Source organism: Danio rerio, chromosome 13 (assembly GCF_049306965.1).
Source record: "Danio rerio strain Tuebingen ecotype United States chromosome 13, GRCz12tu, whole genome shotgun sequence".
In the NCBI taxonomy this organism is placed as follows: domain Eukaryota; kingdom Metazoa; phylum Chordata; class Actinopteri; order Cypriniformes; family Danionidae; genus Danio; species Danio rerio.
This window is the reverse complement of record NC_133188.1, coordinates 27,174,787-27,191,410: the sequence shown is the minus strand read 5'-3', so window position 1 is coordinate 27,191,410 and position 16,624 is coordinate 27,174,787. Positions and strand designations below refer to the sequence as shown.

Here is a 16,624-nt window from a genome sequence, read left to right as displayed (position 1 = left end):
TATGTGTGTATGTGGATGTTTGTGTGGATGTTTCCCAGAGATAGGTTGCCGGTGGAAGGGCATCCGCTGCGTAAAAACTTGCTGGATAAGTTTTCGGTTCATTCCGCTGTGGCGACCCTTGATTATTAAAGGGACTAAGCCGACAAGAAAATGAATAAATGAATGAATAAAAGTCCAATGACAGCACGTGTTCTCTGATTTAATTTAATAGGAAGTCTAAAAGTCACTTTGTTTCATGTCTATATACTCAATATACATCTCCCATGTGGAGGTTACACACAGTCAGTTGTGCATCTGTGTCCTGGATTCTTCATTACCAGCCTGACATTTTAGATCATGAATGATTAATTAATCTCTGCTTAATACAGAATTAATGGTTGTTAAAAGAGCTCAAAAGTCTGTAATGTATGGCTCCTAACTGATAAAATTGAAGAAAGTTTTTACATAACTGCTATCTGTTGACATTCTGACCTAAATGTGTTTTGTTTTTTAGCTTCAAGGAGATTGCTGGAAGTTTAGAAAGTGCCATTGCTGATGGATTAGAGGCAACTCCAGGTCAGTCAATAGGCCCTATCTTACAGCTGGCGCAAGACGTGTTTGGTGCGATTTGTTGCAACTTTCAGACTAGTGCAACCCTTATTTTCATGTTTTGTAGCACGTCGTTTAAATAGTAAGTCCATTTGTGCCACTTTGTGGACTCATGGGTGTGCTGGTCTAAAAAGGAGGTGTGTTAAGGTGCATTGTTAGTGTGTTGCTATTTTAAGGAACTGAAATAGACTGTGCCATTGACCAACAGGTCTGAAGTCCAGTGCTGAGCATTTTAATTATGCGTCTATGCAGCTCCAAAACGCTTACACATTGTTTAATACACACAGTATGTAAAGCAATACAAAAATATCTATGAAAAAATAAAAGGATTAAAAATTATTATTTTTTACCTAAATATAAAAACCACTGCCTCCATGCCTCATCTCGGCAATATTATTTATTATATGCATATTTATATTTGTTTTAATAAAAACAAGTTCACATTTGTCCACCTGTCAGGTTTTAGAGATGTATGCGTCACCATATGGAGCATAAGAATAGGCCGTGTGTTTTGTGTTTTTGACCACACTTCATTATTATTGTTCATTTATTAATTTGCTGGAAATTAGAAGTGAATTTAGAAATAGTTTTAAAACAAATCTTTGTGCTTAACAAATGAAATGAAATATGTAGGCTAATGAGTGTCTTCAGTGTACAACGCTGTTACCTTCTTTACAATAATGAAGAGAAAAAGTAAAATAAAGAGAAAGTAAAGAGGCCAAATGGAGGAGGCTCGTTCTTTATCCTCGCGCTGCAGATGGTCTCCATTTTCTCGCTAGTGAAGCGTTCTGTGTTTCCACTTACAAAGTCTGCCATGTAAATAGCAAATGCCCCATGGCGCGATGCAACTGACGCAAGGGAATGGGAGATGAGCCTCTGATTAGCTTGATTCCGTTATGCTCAAAATACACCCATAACTCGTTAAGAGAATAAGCACAACCCTGTTAGACCATGTGCCAGGATGCATAGATAATTTTTCTATTTTTAAAATAGCAGAAGTGGATAAGGACACGCGCAATGTGCTTTAGACTTTGCGCCTAGATCGTTAAAATAGAGCCCAATGTGTTTTTTGTTAATGTGACAATGAATGCATCATAAAGATGTGTGGTCTATCCTTCTCTGTACACCTGTTGACCTGCCTTTTATGATAAATATAAAGCTGTCACTTTTAAGAGAGTGTAACAGATCAGCACTGACATCCAGTCTGCTCTGTGTATTTGTGAACGCAGTGGGCAGCAGCTTCCACCTGCAGGTGACCGAGGTGTTGTGGAGCTGTGTGTGCAGGTGCTGGACTGACCAGGTGTACTTGCCACCCCTCGCTCATCGGTTCTGGAAACTCACTCTGCAGCTCATCTCCAGATACTCCACCTTTCTTACCGAGGTAATGCATTCCAGCTGAGAGGAATTTGAATCATAATAATAGAGTTATTGTTCATGTCTTCCTTTTTTTGTCTCACAGGTTCTAACAAAAACATCATCTACAGAGGCAAGCAAAGATTCAGTAAGGCCGCTTCCCAGCTCTGCATCTTCCACATCCAGCCGCACATCACAGGATGCAGACAGTGAAACTGGCGGTCCCACTGTTTTATCTACTAAACAGCTTTTCTTCATTGCAGCTGATGTTGATAAGTTACAAGGAAAGGTAATTCAAATGTTCATTTAAAATAGTTTACAGAGTCCTCGTGCTTTTTTTTTTTCCTTTTTCTTTTTTTCAAAACAGTTTAGAACAAAAAACATTTTCAAAGGAACATGGAAATAGAAAAGACATATAATACAGGTGCCAAAGGTCACCCAATACAATGTTATTTACATTCGTATTTATGGTTGTTAAAATGTTGCTATATAAAATTTTGTTAAGGGTTACATATCAGGCTCCAGAAATATATAAATAAAAGCACCACGGTAAAATTAAAACATTACATTGTTCTCAAATGTTTACCCCAGTATGCATATATTTTATAGGCTTGTTGTCTCAAGTGTAAGTACTTCCATATCATACACCTCTTTTACAATATTGTGCCATTCACCTACAGATGGAGGATATTCCTTGAACCATTTTTTTGTAATGGCCTTTTTGCTAGTAATCCTTATGTTTTAGTGAAAACACAGGTTTTGAGTTCACAGTACACTAAAAAAATGGTTTTGCTGCTGGTTTAAACTATTTATTTAAAATGAGCTGAAACAACGAGTTTCTTGAGATTTTTAATTGTTTTATGTTCAGTGTGTTAACATAATCAATTTCTGTTGGGACAACATGAGTGAATTGTGTGGAACCCAATTCCACGCAATCAATTTAAGCTGGGACATGGGACATGAAGCAATTAAGTTCCCTTATTAGTTTTTACAAGTACTAGGGGTGGTGGGATATGATTTAATAATAATTTAATATCTATCAAGCCTATTTTATTAACATTTTCCCCCATTCTAACAAAGTCATTCAGTTATATTTACTGTGCAAATCAATTCATTGATCATCTGATCTGGCTTTCCCAGCAAACATTTGTTTTATTTTTATTTTTTATTAAAAGTTACATGCCAGTGTTTGCTTTTTTGATGATATTTACCTAATTTCAACAGCCCTCAGAATATTTTGTGATATGAATGTATGGCCTTATTATAGATAAAAATGAAGAAGCAAGCATGTGAAGAGAGAGATAGAGAGAGAGCAAACAGTTTGCAGTTTTGGACAAAAGTCAGGGAACAAAACCCTTTTTCAATCCAAGTTTTATAAGTTCTGTACCTTAAATTTGTGAAATGTTGATCAGGTTTAGTTGTTTATGTTCGGACAATAAAAGAGTAGTTTAAATAACCAATTAACAGTTTAGGTTTGTGTTCACTTAGGAGCAAAAATGTGCTGAGTAGAAAAATGTCTAATTTTGACTATTCTCTTAAATGGTCATGAAACCTCCCTCTTTCGTTTTAAGTCTACCTCAGATTTTTTTCATAAAATGCTTCGAGATGGGCAAGGAGCGCTGCGAGCAGAGGGAGAAGTGGGCATGGCTGGCAAAGCAGGGGAAAAAGAGGGGAGCGAAAAACTATTTAATTTGGCTGACAAAAGGAAAAACTGTGAGGAGACCCATGGTTTTATAGTTTAGAGTTAAAATGCAAAAAAATAAACAATAATTTAACCTTTAATTTAATAATTATTAATAATTTAATAATCGTGTTTATATAAACACTATAAATGAAGAGGACTTATTCTTCTCAATCCCTGGGTCTGAATGCAGACACAGTGGGTAGCAGTGCAGCAGGTCTCTTTCCCTATCCATTTCAACCATTAGCCCTGCCGGTAATCTGGAGGATTTTTAACATGTGCGAACACAGCAGCAGGGATAGATGATTCGTCTGAATGGTAACAAACTCAACTGATAAAATACAAAGTCCACCATTCTCCAATTCTCATACAGCTCTCTCGACAAAAATGCTTGCTGCAAACCAACAGCTTTGCTGTATCGGCCCTGATTGTATTGCAGGGAAAAACATGCAGCAAACCCCGTAGGTCATGAAAACAAACACGAACGGCTAAATATGCGTGCGCGGACACAGTCTCACCCAGTATTTGGGTCTCACTGCTAGGCAGGTCTGCCTTGCCTTCGGAAAGTACATGCTCTCATGAATAATTATAAAGCACTGTCTTCTCATAGGATAAGACAACTCCGCTGTAAATAATTATGAGAAACATCATTCCATTAGCAAATTCGCACTTCGTCACCGATTTTGATCCCGTTTCAAAAATTATTTTAAAGCCAGAAGATGAAATTAAAGCTCAAAATTATCCAGTTTTGCTCAGCACACACAAATCTTTAAAAATGTCAAAGAAAGTACTCCAGGGTGTCTTGAACCTTTAAAGTAAAGAATGTTTTACTCTGTTCCCAGATTCCAGATATCTCAGAGATGATCAAGGCAAAATTGGAGAATATTGGATTCCAAAACTTTGCCATAGTTTCAGGTTTGTTTTTTGATTAAAGTCATTCTAAGTCAAAGTTTAAAGTAATTTCTGATGCCATTTCTAATCTTCCTATATAATGAGTTTTTCTACTTGATGCTCCAGAAGCCTTGCAGGATTCCAGCACATCTCTGTCCAGCTGCGTCCCCACACTGAACAGCAGAATGACTCAGCATCTCACAGAAAGGAGCATTCGCTTCCTGAAAAACGCTTCAGAAGTCCCGCGACTTTATCGAAGGACCAACAAGGTTATATGCTCATGTATTATTTAAAAGTCATGCAGAATAAATCAACGAGTCAACATCTGTGACAGGCTGGGGAGGGAGAAAAAAAAAATTATTGATTTATTTTGATGTTTATGAATTATTTGTTTGACTGTTTCACTCATAAATATGTATGTGGTTCACAGACTTTTCAAAGTAGTTGCTCAGTTTAAACATTTAAAGCAGAATTTAGAATATTTTATCATAATAAAAAATACATTTAAATAAATTCTAACACTTGGCATAAAATGAAAATTCACCCCATTTGTTTTCTAAATGCTTATTTATTTGACTTTGCTGTATTTGAAGTATTTGTTTGACCTTATAACTTATAATTGTATAATTCAACCTATTATGATGCTCTGTGATGTATGCCACACTTGTCCAACTATATAGTCCACATAAACCCTGGCCATTTCTTACAATCAACAAACTTTGCATTTAGCCCATTGCATTCTGCCTGGTTAACTATAATGGTTGACTATATTTTTACTTATATGATTTAGTATTCATTGTTTTATTTTGAATATTTTACACTTTATATTTTCAGGTTTTTCATAGTATATGTAATAAATCTGGCACTTTTACCATAAACCAACGTGTCAACCATTTGGTAGAGGTTAGAATTTATGGTATTTAATAAAAAAAAATGCATTTAGTGTGCTAAGTAGCGACATTAGGTGTTAAGAAATGCAAACCGAAATTGTTTTTCTTGGTAGGGCAGTTAAAGGGATAAATCTGACTCCATCCAATAATTACCTGCATTTTACATCTAAACGTCATTTCATTTTTATATATATTACAATATGAGAAAAACTAATTCACTCCATTAAAAAAATCTGGCAGAAAACAGAAAGATATGCCCGGTGTTCTGGATTTAACTGTGTTTGCTCTCTCATTAATAGGAAGTGCCCACTAGAGCCTCGGCCTACATGGACAATGCTCTCCGGCCGCTCCATCAGCTGGTCACTGACTCGAAAAATGTGGTGAAAGACTCCATCATCCAGGAGTGGCTCCGGGTCACGCTGTCAGACTGCACCCATCGGTAAAACAGTGCCAAGCTTAATAATTTTGTTTTGAAAAAATATCTACATTGAACACGAATGAAAATGTCCTCTGTGTTTAATAGATATTTTGAGACTATATCAGACGTGCTGAGCTCAGTGAGGAAGATGGAGGAAAGCCTGAAAAGGTTGAAACAGGCTAGGAAAACTACCACCACCAGCACGGTTGGGGTCAATGCAGGGCCATCAGATGACAGTAAGATCCGTCTGCAGCTGGCACTGGATGTGGAGTATCTTGGAGAACAGGTTTGATATCTTATATTTTATTTGTGCATAACAAGTAACCTCTTAAAAACAACCCAGATGTAGCTTATAATGTAGAGCAAGGTGCTTGTGCCAAAGTTGTAGGTTCAATTCTCAAGAAAAGTTTGAACTGATAAAATGATTACCTTTTGCTTTAGATGAAAGCATGTGTCCAATGCATAAATGTAAATGTGCGACCGGAGCAACTACATAGCAACACATTACAACCATCCAGAATGAATGCCACATAGCAACCTAATTATTACCCACCATACTACCAAAAAGCATAGAATCACCAAAAAGCGACACTCTGTTGCTATTTGGAAAACATCCACTAGATGCCACTAGTGTCACGAGGCAACCATCTGCAACAGGGGTGTCCAAACTCGGTCCTGAAGGGTCGGTGTTCTGGAGAGTTTAGCTCCAACCCTAATCAAACACACCTGAACCAGCTAATCACACACTTACTAGATATACGGGTTGTTTCTCAACATTTGTTCTTGTGTCCTTGTGTTCTTGTGTAATGTCATCATCAACTGCCAAAGTTCACATCCAAAACTCAAGACCGCAAGTACGGAGGACGTGTGTCTTCCGAGGTAACTTGGCAAGACCGCCCTCTACAAGAACACAAGTCCGTTCTCTGTATTCTTGGAATTGAGAAACATCCATTAGAAACTTCCTAGCAGGTGTGTTGAAGCAAGTTGGAGCTAAACTCAGCAGGACACTGGCCCTCAAAGACCCGTTTTTGGATAACCCTGATCTAGATCATAGGTCTCAAACTCGATTCCAACGTTTTTCCTCTAACCCTAATCAAATACAGCTGATCTAACTAATTAAGCTGTTCAAGACTACTAGAGACTATTAATCAGTTGTGAGTTAGAGGTGGTTAAAGCTAAACCATGCAGAGCTGCGGCCCTTCAGGAGTTGAGTTTGACAATCGTAATCTAGAATATACGAGATGCCATATAGCAACATTCCAGGAACATCATAGCATTTTCAAACCTTGTATACTTAACCAACCCCATGTTTGTCTATTGAAACCAATCTGCCTATCTGCCCCCTAGAAACAACCCAATTACCAGAGCAGCACCCTAGCAACCACCCAAATTCCCAGAGCAACACATAACCCGCTAAAAAATGTCCCAAATCCCCTAACAACATCATGCCTGCCTAGTCTATATAAGGCTGCATTTCCGCTGCAGATCTTGATGGTCAGTTCTGATTTTGTTACTGTATCCGTTTTTATTTTACTTTTTGAAGCCTAGCTTACATTATGTTTTAAAAGTGGCTATTATCCGATAGCCACGAAAAAAGAGCTTGAAAAAGAGCGGGCGCTGACAGACAGCTGATAATAAAAGAGTGCCCTTTTCTCTGTTCATGTATTTAATTCTTTTTGACAAGTTGTTTTACTATAGTTTATGACAGAAAAGTTCTCATTTTGCCATCTTCTTTTAATCTAGGCCTTTTTAAAACAGCAGGCATTTTAATGTAATGTCCATGACGTAATTTATGCAGCAGTTTTATATTAGTTTATATTGGTTACATGGTGGATATTGCTCTCTCCCTCTCTCTCTCTCTCTCTCTCTCTCTCTCTCTCTCTCTCTGTCTCATTAACATGCTTAAATACGTGTGCTACATAACAATATGAAAGCTTTTTTAGTCCCCGTATATAAGATTTAAGATTCTGGAATCTGTTCTGAAACAAAACCGTCAGAGTTGAGGTCATTCACTACAGTTTTTAATGATATGCAACTCGCATTGTCAGGTCAAAAAAAACCTGATCTACCTGCTTACACTACAGGCACGAGGGCACAGATCTAATTAATATCGGATAAATTTCCACATATGAACAAGGCCTGAATCTGATTTAAGTCAATCGAAATCCATGGGATTTTTTTTTCCTGCTTACACTTACATAGTCCATATCTGTTCTGTGATGCATGACGGGGAAAAAAATAGAGTCACTTGAACCGTGCAGAATAAATGCAGCCTAAATGTACCTATTTAACTGCTGTTTCCTAGAAACAAGCCAGATTATCTCAGCCTAGCAACCAACATATCGGTCTATCTGAAGTATGACCTTTAAACTTAAAGCTTTTAGAACTACTTAGAATTGTCAGACTCAAACCACCTTTAATGCTTCTTCACAAACTTTACCCATCTATTTATACATTGCTCTCTTTTATTCCCCCTCAAGATTGAGAATATGGGTCTTCAGCCAAGTGACATCACCATGTTCTCCTCTCTGCTGGAGCTGGTACAGGAGGCAAGAGATCTCGCTTCAACTGAGCAGATGGGTTCCTAAAATCCAAATGCCCCTCGAAGGAGCCAGATCAAAAAGTAGGGTCCAAAATGATTCCTGATCGAATGCCTTCAGCATCCATATGCTCAGAAAGATTAAGAAAATATGGCTCAGGAACGGTTTTATGGAGTCCTGCCATCCCTCAACTGTTCTACTAGCAGCTCAGTCTTTCTGGAGAAGGAATACACTAAAAGAATGTGATTTACTCTCAGATAAGTTATTTATTGTTGAACTGTAATGGGATAATAAGACCGGAAATGTCATATTTATGGTTCGAAATGATCGCAGAAATGAATAGAGTTTGTTGTATGAGCCAATCAGCACTCAGCGTATAAAGTGCTAAGAGCTGTTGTGTCCTGTCATATGTGGTTACATCAGAAAAAAAACAGCACACAACACAGGTGTTTGACTTGTGTTGTGTCTGTCAGAAAGTCTTCTGCTCAGACATCAGCTCTGGTGAACCCTGCCAAATAGAGTGCAAACACTGAAGAGGTTTATAGTCAAATGGTTATTTTTCTTTGTCTTTTCTAAATATCAAATTTGGGATGGAGTTTGTGTTTCAAAAAAGGATTTAACAATAAAATCGGAGGATAGTATGAGATTTCAGTGATTGTGTGTCTAAAGTTAATCTGTTACTAAAATATCCTTGACCAACATTTAGGAAAGGTCAGCAACCCCTTAAACTGGAACTGTGTTGAAATTTAGATGTTGCTGATATACAGTTACATAAAATTGTGTCTTTTTAAAGCAGTTGCTCATGTGTTTTTATATGATCCATTACTTATTATAAAGTATTTGGGTTATTTAGTCAGTTTTATTACATATTTTACTTTGTACAGTTACTTTTATTTACAGTAGTTTGAAATTAGCAGATACATAAAACATCTGAATAAAGACTAGTTTAATTAAGCTTGTCTAAACAAACATATCACCGGTTGACCTGGTCTTAATGCTGTCCATTGATTTACTATACAGATAGATAAATGTAGGCATATATTTTCTTATAAAGTCATCATCAAAACTGCGATCATGTTTTTAGGCTGTTGGGTTGATGATTTTGCCGAGCATTAATATGGCATTTGAGTTTCCCTCTACAACAGCAAAGAAGAATGGCCGATTGAACGTGACTTTGTGAGGAGCTCTGCCATCATCAGTTCTGTTCTGAACCTCTGATCCGCCCTCCGTCATCTCAAACACCACCTTGTTGAGTACCTGTGAGATATAAACAGGTACACAGCATAAAGATTACTGGTGGAAACCATGTTAATTGTAAAGTAAAAAAAAAAAGTTAATGGTCAGAACTGGTTAAAGCCACATCCTGATGCTCTTTGTTTTAACTTTTTACCTCACAATTCTTTAAGAAAGTTAAAATACTTTTTTTTTTTTTCAAAATTATATATTTCAGAGTTGACAATTTTGATATTTTCTTGTGTTTGGAGTTGTGAGGGTAAAAATATATATATTTTTAATTGAAATAACAAGTTGCAATTGCATTTTTAGGTTTTAAAATTTTTTTTTATGTGTAAACAAACTCCATGTTTTGAAAATTTATATTTTTATCCATTTCTCAGTGAACAGGCAATGTATTTTGCTGCATTTAAACGAAAATAGATTTATTAAACAGATATATTTATTAAAATGATATGTTAGTCTCCAAACATTTAGAAATTGAAAGATAATACAATTAAACTCAAGCAAAATAAATTACTACAAAATTTAGACTAAACATACAATTTTTTTTGCTTCTCTTGATTTTTCCTCTTTTTTTAAAATTTGTATTTAATATTTTTCTATAACATAAATTTGGCTGTACTAGTTTTTGAACCGTTATCGTATCGTTATTTTGTTAGATAAACTCCAGATTTAGCTTCAGTACAGACTAATCTAATGTATATGCACAAATATAATATTGTAAAGCTTATTAAAAATATGAATTTAAAAGAGAGATTTGTGAGGAGTGTACTTGTGTATACTATGCACTGTATATAATCTTAGAATTCTTAGAAAATGTAGAGAATGTCAATCAGAAGATGTGATTGACAATTCTTAGTTGAATTTGTGAGAAATAATTATGAGAAGAAAAAACATACTGTACAGGCGAGATGTAGACAATAAACCTGGATGAAAAAATTCCTAATTGAAAGATGTAGATTAACAGTTCTACGAATAAATGTCTGAATTGTTAGATGGGAAAAAAAAATCTTGAAAAGTCAAAAATTGCTAAATGTAAACTCTAAATTCTGAGAAGATAATCGAGAATTACAAAATGCAAACTCCAAAATCAGAGAAAAAAAAAAGAGAACTACAAAATGTAAACTCCAAAATCTAAGAACAAAATTGAGAATTACAAAATGTAAACTCGAAAATGTAAGAAAAAAATCAGGAATTATAAAATGTAAATTCCTAAATCAGAGAAAAAATTAAGAATTACAAAATGTAAACTCCAAAATCTAATGAAAAATTGAGAATTACAAAATGTAAACTCCGAAAATCTAATATAAAAATTGAGAATTACAAAATGTCAATTTCAAAATCTGAGAAGAAAATTGAGAATTACTCAAATGTAGTCCAAAATCTGAGAAGGAAAAAAAGTCAAAATTGTGTGATAATTGAGATTTTTTTTGAGAAAAAAAAAGTCAGAGTCATTAGATGTAAAAAAATTTGTAAATTCTATGAAGAAATGTTTGAATTGTGAGACGTAAACGTAAAAAAAAAAGTTCTAAACTGAGACATGGAGAAATACAGAAAAATACAATATTGTAAGATGGAATAAAAGTCGGAAATAATAATATGCAATTCTAAATAAAACATCTGCAATTAACTTTTATTATTTTTAATCTGTGGTGAAAACAGTCTTCTATATATTTAATTGGGTTTAAAACTGTAGCTCTGAGCTAAATGTTACCTTATCAACAGTGAAGTTCTCCTTGCTGCTCATTCTTCTAAAACTGGCATCAGAGCCCATGAGGTATTTCTCCACTGCCATTTCTGATAGCACCGATCTCAGATCAGTCACAGCAGTCAAGGAGAATTTGGGCAAAGATAGTTCCAGATATCTGCCGAGAGATACAACACAAAAAGATAAGCAAATTTGTGATCTTATTTGTCATTTTCTCAGATCAAAAATGTTCTCACTTTTCCTTGAGGTGTCGAAGCCATGTAGGAATGACTGTGAGGAGCGGCTTCTCGATGTCCTGTAGACTGGCTCCCTCATGAGGCAGCACCAGCAACATGAACGTCCTCTTGCTGAGACCCAGTCTGACTATTGAGCACTTTCTGCCAGCATCATCCAGGTATTTGTAGTCTCCAGTGTGCATCATGAAGGGCACTTGAACACTGGAGTTCTTTTGAGTCCAGAAGTCCTGGTCACTGGTTGCTTCAGGTTGAAATGCAGTTTTCCAGTTACCTGGAATAGGATGTATTAAAATATATAAAAATGCAGCCTATTTTTATCAATTACATGTAGAGCAAAAAGTAAGATTAAAACTAAATATATACCGTGGAATGGATAAAATAAGTATTGAAAACATCATAATTTTTCCTGGTAAAATTATTTCTAAAGGAGCTGCTGACATAAAATTGTATCAGATTTTAGTAAAAACAAATAATCCAAAAGCAATGATAAAACTAAACCAAAAACTGGTAAAATATTAACATTGTGTAATGACAATGGAATTACACAAGGAAAAGGTACTGAACCACTGAAATGTATTTAATACTTTGTATAAAGATTTTTTTTTTTTTGTAATGCCAGCTTGACGTGTATAGAGAATGCAGCTGCATGCATTGCTCAGTAAATAGTCAACTTCAATAAGGCCTAAAAATCTTGACTGTTTAGTGGGTCTCTTCTATGAACTCTGACCTTTAGTTCATATTTTCTATTGAATTCAGATCAGGTGATTGGCTGGGCCATTCTATAGCAGTTTTGTTTTCTTTTCTGAAGCCCACAGACCCTTTTTACATTTTTGTGTTTCTCGTTAGCGGAAGTCGTCATAGAGCTCAGTGAATGGGAGAGTACAACAAATCCTTTTTTATTTAATTTAAATAATTAAAATCTTCTTTTTTTTTTTTACAATTTGTATCTTATTTGCTTAAAAAATAAAAGGAAAACTTCACAATGGTACTTTCAGAAAAAGAAAAAAAAATTGTGTTGTGTGAGAATGATAACGGCAGCCAGAGGAGAGAAATTCGTCAAATTGACTGCCCTGTCCCATAGATGCTGCATTAGAAATGCCTCACACAAGCGGTAATTTGTTTTTTGTAATTTGAAGCAAAGATGATAAACTACATACATAAATAGATAAAAATGGTAATATGTTTTTTTTCCTTTATCTAAATATTAAAAACTTAAGAATGATTTAGAAAGGATTTAAGATGCGATCACCATTAAACCAATCATAACAGGCTGGAGAAAAGGGTCCATTGAGAGTTTCTCTGGCTGTATTTGGGACTGTATTTCTTGCTGAAATTCCAGCGCTGGCATCATTTGGCAATGTAGGTGTTAGCACTGAAGCAGCTAATATTCATTTACACTGACAAGAGTCATCACTGTTTACTACACTCTCAGAAATAAAGGTACGCGAGCTCTCACTGAGGTGGTACCTTTTCAAAAGTTTTTTTCCATATTGGTACCTCAAAAGTATATATTAGTACCTAAAATTTTAAGAGGAACACTTTTGTACTTTTAAATACTAATATGTACCCTTAGGGTATTATTAAGGACCTTTAAGGTACAAATTTGTTCTTTTTAAAAAGATACCACTTCAGTCTGGGCTTTCCATGCCTTTTTACACCTTCTTTTCTTTATGTGTTTAATCTTTTTTTTCTTCTCGTTTCGCTTTATTACACAATTAATTTCTAAAGTAGTTAGTTTTGTTTTATTTGTATGTGTATGGATTACATTGGTCAACACAACAGCACCCTGACGTGTTCATTACATCAATAGAACTGCCCCTATGAGACTTCAATCTTTTTTTGTGAAACAAAAATGAGCAATACTTTTATTTAATATCATTTGTACCTCCATGAGAATATTTCCTATATTAAATTGTTTGAATGCAAGAAGCACAGCAGGAAGGTCGCTGGATCGAGACCCGGCTGGGTCAGTGGGCATTTCTGTGTCGAGTTTGCATGTTCTCCCTCTTATTTGCGTGGGTTTCCTCCAGGTGCTCCGGTTTCCCCCACAGTCCAAAGACATGCACTATAGGTGAATTAAATAAGCTAAATTGGCCATGGTGTATGTGTGTGAATACAAGAGTGTATGGGTGTTTCCCAGTGATGGGTTGCAGCTGGAAGGGTATCTGCATCGTAGAACCTATGCTGGATAAGATGGCGGTTCATTCCGCTGCGGCATCCCCTGATAATAAAAGGACTAAGCGGAAAATGAATAAATTAATTTTTTGAAACAAAAATTGCTTATAATAACAATTAATATGAATAATATAGGTTATATAATAAAAATTTTTTAAATGGAAATGTTTTTTTTTATTTCAGAAGTTTCAACATGAGCATATTTACTATAATTTGTTCTGTTCTGTTACTCTAAAAGTACCAACATAAAGCTGTTGTGTGTAACCAAAAAGAATTGTCCATGTCACCAAAATAGGTGATTCTTATGATTTGTGTACTATATGTGCACTGAGTTAATTTGGGCCAAGTCATTGAGTTGTTCGTATAACCTTACCAAAAAAAAAAAAAAAAATAGAAAAGAAAAAATACTTTTTTTGCTCCAGAGTCATGTAAATATATAAATAAAAAAGGAAACATCATAGACAATTAAATGTATCACATTGTTATCAAGTCTGATTAACTTTGATGCCTGTTTAAATAAACAACAAAACCACTCACCTTTGAAATGCACTGAACTAGCAAACAGAAGGTCAGTCTTTGGAGTTACGCCCTTAAACATGCTCTTCACTTTGTTGTCAGAGGTTTTCTGGATGAAGTTATTGACCTCCACTTCTGCATCCTTTGCCTGGGAGAAATCCACCGATCGAACAAAAGAATCATCCGAGAAATCTTGAGTCCCACGCAGAAACTCTTTGGAAAGATCTGCATCGCTGTTAACAAAAGTCCACACGAGGGTCCTGAGCTCTTTTCGGGACTCGTCAACATGTGCACTGATGGCCTGAAGCGTGCGTAAAACTGTGTGTCCGTCAACAAAATAAGCGCAATCTGTCTGTTCAGACTCCAGATTGAGTCCTAACAGCTGCTGGTATGAAATGGCCGTTTTTTTGGAAGCTCCCAAATAGAGGGTCACCAATGCACCGAATGCGTTTAACGGTGACAGAAGCGTATTGGTGTGTTTCTGTGTGCGACTGAGCGTCTGGTACATGCGCAAACCCAGTGAGTTCTGGAGCTCTGCAAGCACGGCAGTGCGCTGAGTGAGGTTCTTTAGGCTCTCGGCTGCACTGGCCGTCCGTGGGTCTGGATCTGTGCTGCCTGGAAGAGGAGGTAGAGGATGAACGGTCTCCAGCGGCTTGTGCTCTTCACTCTGGATCACCTCACAGCTGATGTTTTCAGAGCTGAAGAGGTTGAATGGGTGGACATACACTCGATTGGTTCTTGCCATTGCAAAGCAGGAGAGAAATAAGAAAGCGAGGAACATCTTCATCTTGTCGGGTAATCCGCGAGACCCCTGTTTGTATAATGAATGATGATGAATAGCGGAATTATAAGAAACTTAATATGCAAAAAAAAAAAAAAACTTAATGTGCATTTTAAAGCCAAAAGAGGGCAGTCTATAGCTGATCCGTCTTTGCTTTTTCCACCCCCGTTTTTCACAGAATTAATTGACCAGTGGCTCATACTTCTGAGGTCTCTGTACTGACCCATTTAAGGTCAATAACCCCAAAACAAGAACACGAATCGGATAAAAAAAGTTTGTAGTGAGCACATTCTAATTTTTACTGTATGCAAATCTTAGATAAACATTCTGTAAACACAATAGCCTAAGCCTAATATATATCATATATGAAACATTTCTTTAAACAAAGTTAAATAAAGTGCTTTATTTTTTATCTTTAAGTGCTTTATTTTTAAAATCCCTTGACACTGTGCTTCTGCACAAAATTCAGCTTTTTCATCAAAAATAGTTATAATAATAAATAAAATAACTAGTTAAAATTATTTTGAAGATATTTAATCATAATAAAAAAAAATAAATGAAATAAAATATTAAATCATCTTATAAATATTAAAACAATAATGAATATATTTATAATATATGTATAATTATTAATAAACTTAAAAAAAGTTTAAAACTATATCAAATGATAACTTAAAATACATTCAAATATAACAATAATTCATTAAGCTGATTCATTTGTCAAATTTTATTGTCAAAAGTGACAGACGTTTGTGTTGCAGAATATTTTTTATTTCAAATAAAAAGGCTTTTTTTTGTAACCTTGTTCCTCAAATTATTCTGACAATCGAAGTGTTAAAGATAAAACAATATAAAACAACACACTGCTTTTAAAATTAATAGTACAGGGTTCGCACTCTAAACCAAATGTCAAATTCCCTGACTTTCAGAGGCTTTCAGATAAGTTCAGGATGACCTATATTGGGAGAAAGTTGTAAAGGAATATAACAGCACAGAAAACTAGGCAACTATAACAAAAGGCAAAGCATGCAGTAAAAAGGGAATAGTATAGAAAAAAGTATACATTTCAAATTAAAAATGAACATTTAAAATGACAAATAAATGACTTTTTTTCTATAAATATTCTATAATTTTATATATATATATATATATATATATATATATATATATATATATATATATATGTAAAATTTATTAAATAATGTTTATTTATTTATTTATTTGTTTTTTTTTTATGCGTTCCTAACTTTCAATGTCTGGAAAAGACCATTTACAATTCAATAGTATTTCAAAAGTTCTATAACTTGTGGGAACCCTAAAAATAAAAATAAAAAGTACAAAAATATTCTTTTAAACATTTTTATTTAATTGTAATTATAATCAGTGCTAAAACGACACTCCAAAGTCCCAGAGGAAAACTTAATGCAGTAATACATGTGGATCAATTATCTCTCTGAAACATAATTTAACTCAGCCAAAAGGCTTATCAGTATCATTAAACGGTTACTCTTAACATGAATGTAGATAATCGGTCATAAAGTGTGAAAAAAGATAAAAAGACAGAGCTCCTGTTTACCTTCAGATGCTTTGCTGATTCTAGAGCTGGACTGT

At 35.1% G+C, this 16,624-nt stretch overlaps 2 protein-coding genes across 4 annotated transcripts in view; one reads left to right on the top strand and one right to left on the bottom strand.

Moving 5' to 3' along the window:
* The window catches only part of cog2 (component of oligomeric golgi complex 2), a 22,905-nt gene extending 13,898 nt beyond the window's left edge, over nucleotides 1-9,007 (top strand). Inside the window, 8 exon segments of the mRNA NM_213354.1 lie at nucleotides 494-555; nucleotides 1,818-1,969; nucleotides 2,048-2,230; nucleotides 4,465-4,537; nucleotides 4,640-4,782; nucleotides 5,703-5,842; nucleotides 5,927-6,107; nucleotides 8,302-9,007. Of these exon segments, the coding sequence (NP_998519.1) occupies nucleotides 494-555; nucleotides 1,818-1,969; nucleotides 2,048-2,230; nucleotides 4,465-4,537; nucleotides 4,640-4,782; nucleotides 5,703-5,842; nucleotides 5,927-6,107; nucleotides 8,302-8,409 (1,042 nt within the window). The 3' untranslated portion in view covers nucleotides 8,410-9,007.
* agt (angiotensinogen) lies at nucleotides 8,608-16,624 on the bottom strand. 3 transcript variants are annotated; one of them, XM_073919319.1, is made up of 5 exons: nucleotides 15,695-15,968; nucleotides 14,254-15,152; nucleotides 11,542-11,812; nucleotides 11,312-11,462; nucleotides 8,608-9,618 (listed from the first exon to the last, which is right to left on the bottom strand). In XM_073919319.1, the coding sequence occupies exons 2-5, from the start codon at nucleotides 15,017-15,019 to the stop codon at nucleotides 9,442-9,444; spliced, it is 1,365 nt and encodes a 454-aa protein (XP_073775420.1). In that variant the 5' UTR covers nucleotides 15,020-15,152; nucleotides 15,695-15,968; the 3' UTR covers nucleotides 8,608-9,441. The 3 variants fall into 3 exon arrangements, with proteins under 3 accessions (XP_073775420.1, XP_073775421.1, NP_932329.1); XM_073919320.1 differs by having other exon boundaries at nucleotides 15,723-15,968; NM_198063.1 differs by lacking the exon at nucleotides 15,695-15,968 and adding an exon at nucleotides 16,590-16,624 and having other exon boundaries at nucleotides 9,203-9,618; nucleotides 14,254-15,043.

Coding starts and splice junctions, on each gene's coding strand:
- agt (NM_198063.1), bottom strand. CDS start 15,019: ATGAAGATGTTCCTCGCTTTCTTATTTCTCTCCTGCTTTGCAATGGCA. Junction 11,813..14,253: donor TAGTTCAGTGCATTTCAAAG/GTGAGTGGTTTT, acceptor ATCCTATTCCAG/GTAACTGGAAAACTGCATTT. Junction 11,463..11,541: donor CTTCGACACCTCAAGGAAAA/GTGAGAACATTT, acceptor ATCTCTCGGCAG/ATATCTGGAACTATCTTTGC.